Source organism: Lissotriton vulgaris, chromosome 10, assembly GCF_964263255.1.
Source record: "Lissotriton vulgaris chromosome 10, aLisVul1.2, whole genome shotgun sequence".
In the NCBI taxonomy this organism is placed as follows: domain Eukaryota; kingdom Metazoa; phylum Chordata; class Amphibia; order Caudata; family Salamandridae; genus Lissotriton; species Lissotriton vulgaris.
The window spans coordinates 653,789,167-653,799,098 of NC_141698.1; the positions used below are offsets into that span (position 1 = coordinate 653,789,167).

A 9,932-nucleotide genomic window follows, 5' to 3' on the forward strand; every position below is an offset into this window, starting at 1 on the left:
CTGTAGCTGGCCTCTGCTCTATCAATGTTGGTCTGAACTTGTGACTTTGTCCTGTTCCAACGCGAACAGATATCCACAGTTGGCATTTTGAACTTTTTGGCGCTATTTTCTCTAGAATCTTAAAAAATGCAAAACTTTGGTTCTACTTATTGGAGTTTTGTCATTCTGGTCTTGATTTATTATTATTTTGTACTCTATTTTTCTAAACTGGTGTGAGATCCTTTTGTGGTGTCTTTTCACTGTGTTACTGTGTGAAGTGTTGCATAAATACTTTACACATTGCCTCTGAGTTAGGCAGAGGGCTGAGCACAGGTTAATTTTGGACTAGCTTGTGCCACACCCTGTCAAAGATTGTAGCTGCTGCTGGACCAGGGTGCATACCCCATCCAACCAACAACCCAAATTCTTACAATTAGTGTGTGTTACCATTTTATCACCTGTATCCAATGTTGTTGAGAGCTGTGTTAAGAAGCATTGAAAAGTGTTGCCAACAGATAATCTTACCTTGGAACCACCATTGGTCATAGCAAATTTGATTAGTGCAGTGAATCCAAAACCTTTATAAATGAATACACCAGAGTTCCACTGAAAGATTTCACTAATTTCAATAAGAGTAATGTGTATGGTATAACCTAACCATACAATACACTCTACACAGGACAGATTACATGAAAGATGAAGATTCATATAGTTCAACATTGCAGTTCAATCCTCTGCAGGGTCACTACTGCCCCTCTGGTGGAAGACTATATCGAACAAGGACATTCCAACAATGATCTGAGAAAGCAAGTCATCAGCATCCAGAAGACCCCCTGAGGGAGATAGAGCATCTTCTCAATAAAGAGGAACTGAGATGTATATTTTTTCCACTCATTGTTCACTTCGCTATCGGGATGCTGCTTCCATTGCAAAGAACAGGCCTTGCGATTCTTGTTTTTCGATATATAATTTTGATTATGATTGTCACATCTGTGTATCACAGATGAGAGAGCATCTACAACATTTATCACTCATACAATGGAGCTCGGAGTGAGTTAAAGAATTAGCGCTCCTGTAAAGTGCTCCAAAACAAAGAAAAAAGTAGTTCCTAAAATATTTGCTAAAATAGGAGATTGAGATGGATAGTAATAATTGGTCCATGCTTTTGGCGCAGGCTGAACAGAGGAAGAGGCATGACACATGCATGCATGGACAGATGGGAAGAAGGAATATGAGAGCAACAATCAAGCTAACAAATGGGAAGCCTATAGGCGGGCTGAATGCTCACAAAGTAAATACAATCTCTTTAAGACAACGCATGCACTGTCTCGAGCTAAGGCCTAAAAAGGAAGGATTAGGCCTGGAAAAATGTTTATTTGTCATACAGAAATGGAGCGGGAGAGCTGTGAGCTTGCGAAACCCACAGTGAGGGAGCACTATATTTCTAAAACTACACCGGCCATTGAACCTTATTTAACAGTAGTGTCTATTCCATTACATCGCTGGTTATTAACCAAACTAAGACTTAACCAGATTCACTTTCTGTTAAATGACTCTAAGGTATGGGCCAAGCCAGAGGACTTAGCGGCCTGCAAATGTGACGGTTTTTCTCTGCAGGACACTGCTCATTTTATGTTCTTCTGTGGTATATATGATCTGCCCAGGAAAAAGTATATTGTCCCATTGCTTAAGAACAAGGGGTTCGTCCAAATCAAGCCTGCCCTATTTTACTTAAAAAAGTTAGACTCACCACTAAATATGTTTAATGTCGCTAACTTCTTGGTAGCTGCTTTCCGCATTAAAAAACGTTCTGGAAATAGATAATTTAATAGTCTTGACAACACCCTATGGAATTACTGAAAAATTGCTGCTTTTTTTTTTTTTGTAAATATTTTAACTGCTCTATTTTAACTGTGACTGCAACCCGATGTAATTGCACCCCTTAATTATGTATTTTTGTCTATGTGCTTTTTATGATTCGTTATGAATCGAAATAAAGTTGTTTTGAACTTGAACTCATACAGGTTGTAGTGGTTGGCCTGTGCCATGTTTTACTGTGGTTCTTTTAGTGAGTGGTACAATGATTGCTGCTGCCTACTAGTATCATTTCATTTACAGGCACTGAGAACTGGCTGTACCATTTACTGGGGACTTACAGGTACAATAAAGGTGACAAAGTGTTGTAGGCCTATTTTGCCATGTTTGAAGGAGAGAGCACAATCACTTTAGCACTGGTTAGCATTGGCAAAGTGCACATAGTACTAAAGCCAACAAAAACAAATTCAGCAAACAGGAAGATTGAATGCAAAATATTTGGGAGACTACCACACCAAGGATGTCAGATATAATGGTCATGGTTAACCCTGGGTAAAGTACTACGCTACGCTCGCGTAGTCTGCAAAGTTGCTGTAATTTTATGCGTGCTCGCTGTCCTCAACATCAAGTTGGCGACCGCGAGCAAGCAAAATTACATCCCGGCGAGACTTTTTTCTCGTTCGCGATCAGCAACATCAAGTTGCCGATCGCGAACGTGGAAAATAAACCTCCCGGTGAGATTCTCAACGCGGGAAGGTCAGGTTTCTTATTGCGAGTGGTCGCGTATGCTCGCGACCGCTCGCAATGAGAAACTACCAGTTCCCATTGAGAAAGCTGCCGCTCAAGTAAAAATCTACTCAAGCGGCAGAAAACTACAGCTCGCACTATGCAAGATGCCATTTTCAATGATCGCACAGTGCCAGATGCTTGTCCGCACTGTGCAATCATTGAAAACGGCATCTTGCACAGTGCGAACAGGGTACTACGCAGTTTGCATAGTGCTACGCGTAGTTCGCGTAGTTCGAAGTGCACTTTGTGTAGCTACGCGTAGCGCTACTTTGCAAACTACACCCAAATTTGAAAATGGGCTGGTAACTCTTGTAAACTGGCATATAAGGATTTATGGGATTTTTGTAATGACGCTTGTGGAAGCAAGTTAGAAGTTAATTTATTGGCTCATGTGACTAATTTTTCTTTTTATTGCTTACATAAATGTGTGGCCAATTTAACCTTAGTTTCTTGTCTGAGCTATCAATTGCACATGCAGTAAATTGCTGGGCATGTTCTCTCCTCATGGATCACATAGAGTTCAATCAGACAATTATTCTCTTTTTATTTTCTTTGGATGCTGAAGGAGTTTTAATATATTTCTACTAAAATTCATTGTTCTGTCCTATGCTCAACTACTGCAGGCACTAACCTTTTATCCTGTTATCTTTCAACTCAGAACAGGTAAAGCTCTGGGTTGTGATCTCAGGATTACATTTGCGAAGGGTAGGGTTGCCCCAATAGGACCTGATCCGACCGAACTACCCTGTACACCATGTTCATCGAATGCACAAGAAGAATTGTGGTGTTCTTCAGGCAGTAAGACCCTGGGAATAATCAGCACTTCCAATGTGTGACAGAGTTTTTGATCTGAACCCATTTGCTGGTTTGCACTACATCTACTTTTACTACACACTACTGGAGTAGAGGCAGTGTATTTCAGGCTGGAAAACAGAGCAGAGTTTGAAACACCAACAGACTGTCCTCATTACAGGTAGTACACTGAGTGGCAAGAGTATACAGGTGTGTACATGTACACTGCAGCTGTTTCATACCATGGCAATAATAATTTACCCCAAATACTTTCACTATCGAGTTCATGTGATTATCATATTTTAGGAATTATATTTGGATATTAAATGGTGGTTCATAATTATAAATATAAAAGCAGAACTCTCCAGTAAGCATGTCATATCGCATATCTAAATGAGCCAGCACTTTCATTTGGGATTCATGAGTGTGCATTGAGGGATACACAGTGCAGAGAGATGCAGCTGAATGAGCACAGAAGGAAGCATTCATACTACAGATGTAGTAAAATGCTTTGTTTTGTTTCAGTAGATTTGCGTTGGAGTCTGTTAGCACTTTTGAAGTGGGGTTGTAGAACACACGGGTGCCAAGAGTGGTGATGGATAGGAAGAAATATTCTAAGAGGCAACTCTTTGAGTGTCACATAAACATAAAAGCGGTATGGCATTCTCTTTCATATGACTGCCAAGTTAACCCCTTCAGTGCTGATGACAAAGCCAGCTCGTCATGGGTGTTACCTGCCCTGTGCTTATGACGAGCTGGCTTTGTCATGAACAATGGGAACTCTCAGAGTTCAGCACCCAGCGGGAAAACCCATAGCAGCCAAGGTGTTAAACAATTTCCACATTTCATCTACAGAGACAAAATTCAAAATTTCCCTTTTTTGTGAATTGAATCCTTTGGCTTGTAGCGTCAAAAGAAAAGGACAGGAATGCTGTGCATTCCTGTCCTCTTCCACAGTGCTGGCACACAATTGCCTGCCATGCACCAATGCAGGCACCCTTTTACCAGGGTGCAAAGATGTCTGCATTGTGGGAATGATTTTTTTTGTGCAGGAAGGGACACATTCCTGCATAAAAAAACAATCAATGGAGGCAATTTCTTCCTTCTATGTGTGCTACTAAATGCAGCACACATAGAAAGAGGAAATAACTATAAGAAATAAAGTTATTTTTCCCCGTTGTGCCTCCCCTACACCTCCCATGGGGCGGCGTAGGCTTTTGATGCATTCCCAGGTTTACTGAACATTGTAAGTCTGGGAATGTGTCAAATGCCATGGGTGTTACGTGGGAACACCTACTGTAATGCCAATACCACGACTCCTCATCGCAGTGTGAGATAATGCAGAGACTTGCACTGTGTTGCCTCACAGCATATCTTCAAGGCCATGAAGAGCCATGCAGGGTGGCTTTATGTGGCCTTGTAGACATGGCACTGCACTGTGCGCTGCCGGAACATCAATAAAAGTGACATTCCTGCAGCTCAGAGAGGCTTGTAAACAAGGTGATACTCCAGGCCCACAAGAGGGCAAAAGAAAATCACAGGGAGAGTTTGCTGGAGAGTAGAGAAAGAACCCCAACTAATACACTAATGTGTGCAACCACCTTTACCCCTACCTCCAACAAAATACGGAGGGTTATCAAAAAACACTGGGCGATCCTAAACTCACGAAACTTTATCCCTGGACCGCCCCCCCTTTTTGCATACAAACACACTCAACATTTGAAGGACCTTCTTGTACATACTCGCCCCCAATCAAACAAACTAGGCAACCCACCCTATGGCCCCTTCCACCAGTTGAGGGCCATTTCCCCATATAACTCTATGAATTATGCTTTCTATTTATATCTTTGTTTTGGTTGGATGTACACAATAACATAGTCGCTACCGATTGGGTGCAGAGCGGCCGAAACCACATACCTGAATCAGGGTAATATCACATGGTGTATTGTGTGTTTCTGTCCAGAACCCCTGTGCTATATTTTTTAACCTCCTTAAGTACTCCACTGGTCCTGAAGAAATACCATAGGATCCACTAGGGACCGATTAGGTGTAGAACATGTCAACCTGACTAGACCTGATTATACATTTATCACCAGCATTCACTAGAATTTGCAAAACCGAACAACCTCTCCTTGTTGACAGCAGAGTTGCGAGTTCCCTTTTGGCCTGTTTTTAATATATTGTGCAGAACCAAGATTAAATGCAGTTGAGGGTACCAACACATTACTTTTAAAACCACTCACACAAATCCCCACACATCCCCACTCACCACTGTGACGTTGCTCGAATAAGATCTCCCCCAAAGAGTCCTCTTGCGGGGTCCATGGGGAACTGCAGCGCCATCCCCACCACCCAATAATGAAGCATGACACCCTGATGGGTGTGTGAGGGCAACTCCCTAATTAGGAGGAATTCCCCTCTATCCAACCTTCAGACATAAAGGAAGATATTCACTTCTCTACCTAAACTTCAAGCTGCTAAATGGGCAAGCTATCATTGATAGGAACAGTTACCCTCCAGTGATTGACACGAGTGTAAATAAGCCCCAAAGTTGTCTGCAGTAAGTACTTTGGCTCATTTGACCCATTAAGCCATCCTACTTGGGCAAATACTATTTTTAACATATTGTGGACTGAGGTATGTAGAAGAAAGTGCAGTCTTTCACTGTGAAGTCAGTAAGATCATTATGTGTGTGTGCTTGTTGTTTTATTATTATTGTAAACAGTTGTATGCTCTATGTTTTGCAACACTCTTATTCAGGTTCACTTTGCTGTTTAACTTAACATATTCTTGAACTGAACTATATAATAAGGTTTGCCTCTCTTACAATTCTATGCTATCCTTTTGCATAAAGCAAAACAATCCTTTCATCTCACTAACCCATCACATTACTTTGGTACCTAAGTTATATATACACTATGGAGCGAGGAGGTACCTGTCAAAATTCTTGTCTTCTTTATCAATAACCCAGAAGCTTGTTGGATAAGCACTTCCTCTGCCTAGCAGCCACAGTAACAATAGGCCGCTCATGAACCAGACTCACATATCTGCATAACCTGCAATATTAATACCCGTCTCACTTATCAGCATAGTCTGTAGACCTGAAACCATTCTTCAAATATGGCTCTTTGACTCAATCATTTCAGTAGCAGCATCCCCCCTCACCCAGTGCCTAAATATTCTCAGGGGGTGATAAGCAGCACTCTAGAAGTTCTATTTGATTGATTGATCGAAGGTGTCATTTCAGATTACCTTGAGTGTTTGGAAATCTTTCATTAGTGGAGCAAACAGACTTAGTTGTTAAAGGTGCTTGTATTGTTTGTGCGAATTGCTGTGAAAACGAGCTTGAGAAGAAATTGTAAAGTAGTGTGAGCTGCTGCAAGATGCAAGATTGATGTCACAGTGTGCAGCGTTGGTATATGTCGGTTACTGTCGAGCCGGGCTGAGATTGGATGCATACATCATTGACGTAATTGAGCGAACTCGATTAAATCCTGTACTGACATATGAAGGAGAAGCGAAGGGTAAATGCAAGGCAAAGTAAAATCATTCAGAGACAAAAGGGAATGAAAATAAGCCTGAAGACAGTGACAGTGAATTATATGATGATTTTATGACCAAATTAATGATGAATTACAGTCCCCCTAAGGCGAAAGTTTCTATGGGAATGCCAGCTTCTGACATATACCTTTTACATTCACTGATTGCCTTAAGCAGTGGTACCTACAGTGGAGAAACAATTGTAAATTCTCCAGCAGAACAGTGAGGTCTTTCTGCTTAAGAATTTGATGATTGGCTTAGTGGTCTAGATACCCCGACAACTAATGGATATTATGGAAAGAGTGGAGGAGCTATTGCTCAAATTTCAGGGAGAGAAAGGGCTACATATGAGGCTAAATTAAAAATAGAAATGGAAGAAAGGATAGCTGGAACTCTCAGTCCCACTCGACTAGAGGTTTATGAGGTTGACAAGCTACTGTTACTGAGTAAAGAAAAAATTAGCAGACATGCAGGTCAGGCTCATGATAAACTTGTAGAACTAGCACAGAAACGTGGGATTGACAGTCAACGGTCTGAAGTCTTACAGAGAAGCTATTGGTTGAGGTTTAGTGACTGAGACATTGCTAATATGAGCCCACCTGTAATGAAATTACGGATTAGAGATTTGATACCCTATATAAGGAAATGGATTGAGCTGGATAAGTGGAAAGGAAGATGGCCGGAGAAAAAGGAGGCAAAGAGAGTCAGGATCCAAATGCCTCCATCTGGAACAGATGAAGATGAAGAAAATTTAACCTTGCTTCCCATAAGAGAGGTGCCTGGTGAAGGGTATGTATACATTCCACGGAATGGGGCTGATATTTTATCCTTCACAAATGATTTCCTTAAATTGAGAGAAAATCCAATGGAATATTACAGACAGGTTGTGAAAATATCCTAAGTTTAATGGATGGACTTGGATACCTTATTTGAAATTGTGGTTCCAAGTGACTTGTGGGTTGAATGCAACGTTGCAGTCGATTCGCCAGATGAGACAGTGTCATTCGCAAACTCCGTCCCCAATACTAATGAAAAAGTATCATCAGGAAATTACCCATTTGAAAACAAAAATATCTCCTAAGGAGTCTGATTGTGTCAAAATTGATTGGACAACTCAAGAATCCAAAGAGCCGATTCATGCCTAATATGAAACACTGTTGCAGACATTCAAGTAATTCAGTGGGACAGAGAATATCTCAGAGAAGGAGATGGGACATTTGTTTGCAGATTTGTGCATGGGTTGAAACCTGAGGTTAGTTCCATGATTCAACAGCATTTGTTTTGTTGGCAGACTAAGCCAATTGAAGAGATCCTGCCATATAAAAAATATTGCAGTGATGAAACGGAAATCAAACACAAGGCTGAAAGAAAAGTTGATGATTGCACAAATGAAGGAAATACAGAGAGGTAAAAATCAGCATTTTATTCATAATGCCTTTCCTATGCAGGGAGGATATCAGCAGGTCCCAATGATGCAGGGTGTTAATGGTTATCAATGGCAAGGCTTTCCACTGCATGGGTATGCCAATTGCTTTGAGAACATGTGTTGATGTGCCGACTTTGAAGAAAACTAACCTTTGCCACGTTTGCGGCAATTTGGGGCATTGGGACTGTGAATTCCAATTTATTTTTTTTATTTATTATTTTTTTTTTTATCTGCAAATTCCATTTTTATTGAGGCCCCAAACTGCACTAGAGTCACACAATGTAGATTGTAAAAGGGAGGGGAAAAACAAATGGAAGTCAGCATGTTCTCATCCAACCTGGACAAGTATCTGGGGTATACGCCACCCCAAAGTTGTAGCAGTATGTGAAGTCACCCATGCAAAGACTGTGCGCTGCTGATACGCAATAAAAGGAAACCATGGGTTGCGTGGTCAAGGGAAATGCAGGATCATCTTTGTGCAGCTGGAGAAAGTGAGAAACAGGGTTTTGGCTGACACCCTGGGTGTTCTGGTGGTCTTCATGTGTAGCGAGATTACTCAGATGTGATACCGATTGATGGGTCACCACCAGCCTCAGTAACTGAAGTCTTAGCAGCCTGCGCCAGGTTTGTCGACTGCTGCCTCCTGCGCTGGAAATAAGGTCTGTTACGCTGTCTTTGGGGTTCAGGGCGTGCAGCTCCTTCTGGCGCGGGTTTGATCTCTCCGTCCCCTCCTTCTGTTGTCGGCTGCTGTGGGGGACGTGGGCGGAAAGGTCTGCGGAACCTGGGGCGGAAGCGACGTGGTTGGGGCCTCTCCTGACCTGCCTCTGCAGGTTGCTGATCTTGAACCGGCTGAGTAGTGTCTTTGGGCTCCTCGTTCTCAGTACCCTCCGATGATGCTGGTTGTTCCTGTCTATTTTGGGGACGTGGGCCCCGCACAAATCTACGACGGTAAAAGAATGGTGGTGGGCGCCTCCGCTGTGGTCGCTGTTGCTGCGGTGAGGAGTCTTCGGTCCGCTCTCCTTCACTGACTTGCTCAGAGGGAGCACCTTCCCCGCCAGACTCCCCTTGCTGGTCCAACCTGGGCTGAAAAAATCTGCGACGGAAACGGCGGCGGTTTGGAGCATATCTGCTGCCCTTGACTGGCACCCCCCCTGGCCCAGTCACATTCGCTGCCTCTGCACCCTTCTCGCCTTCAACAACGTCAAACTCTACCACCTCACCATCCCCTACACTGCGCAGAAACTTGCGAGGATTCCAATTTAATGGTGGCAACATGGTGAAGGAAAAACAGGTTCAGAATGGTGGATTTGTGCTGTCACGGGGAAATAACATGGTACAACCGCAACAGGTACAGAGGCAGAGAGTTCAGAATCTCAATGTACTCCAAGCCCAAGCGATACAAGTTCCAAAAGACCGAATGTCACAACAAAACGCAAATGTTCAAAGATATAATATGAATCAGGTCCCCATTGCTAACTCTAATCCCTTTGTGAATCAGGACATGTCCCAACAATATTTCCGTGTATCAACTGGATGATTTTAATTCAGACCTATCACAATGCCAGGGCCTGAGCGAGGAGGAGTATTGCGT

General features: G+C 42.5%; 1 protein-coding gene across 1 annotated transcript; it reads right to left on the reverse strand.

Moving 5' to 3' along the window:
• Nucleotides 1–8,566: 8,566 nt before the first annotated feature.
• Nucleotides 8,567–9,616, reverse strand: LOC147688638 (Y-box-binding protein 2-like). The gene has a single exon (XM_086939809.1). It carries the CDS (start codon nucleotides 9,614–9,616, stop codon nucleotides 8,894–8,896), a length of 723 nt encoding a protein of 240 aa, XP_086795935.1. The 3' UTR covers nucleotides 8,567–8,893.
• Between the last annotated feature and the right edge of the window lie 316 nt (nucleotides 9,617–9,932).

Bases quoted from the DNA above. Each gene is read 5' to 3' on its own strand.
- LOC147688638 (XM_086939809.1), bottom strand. From the start codon at position 9,616: ATGTTGCCACCATTAAATTGGAATCCTCGCAAGTTTCTGCGCAGTGTA.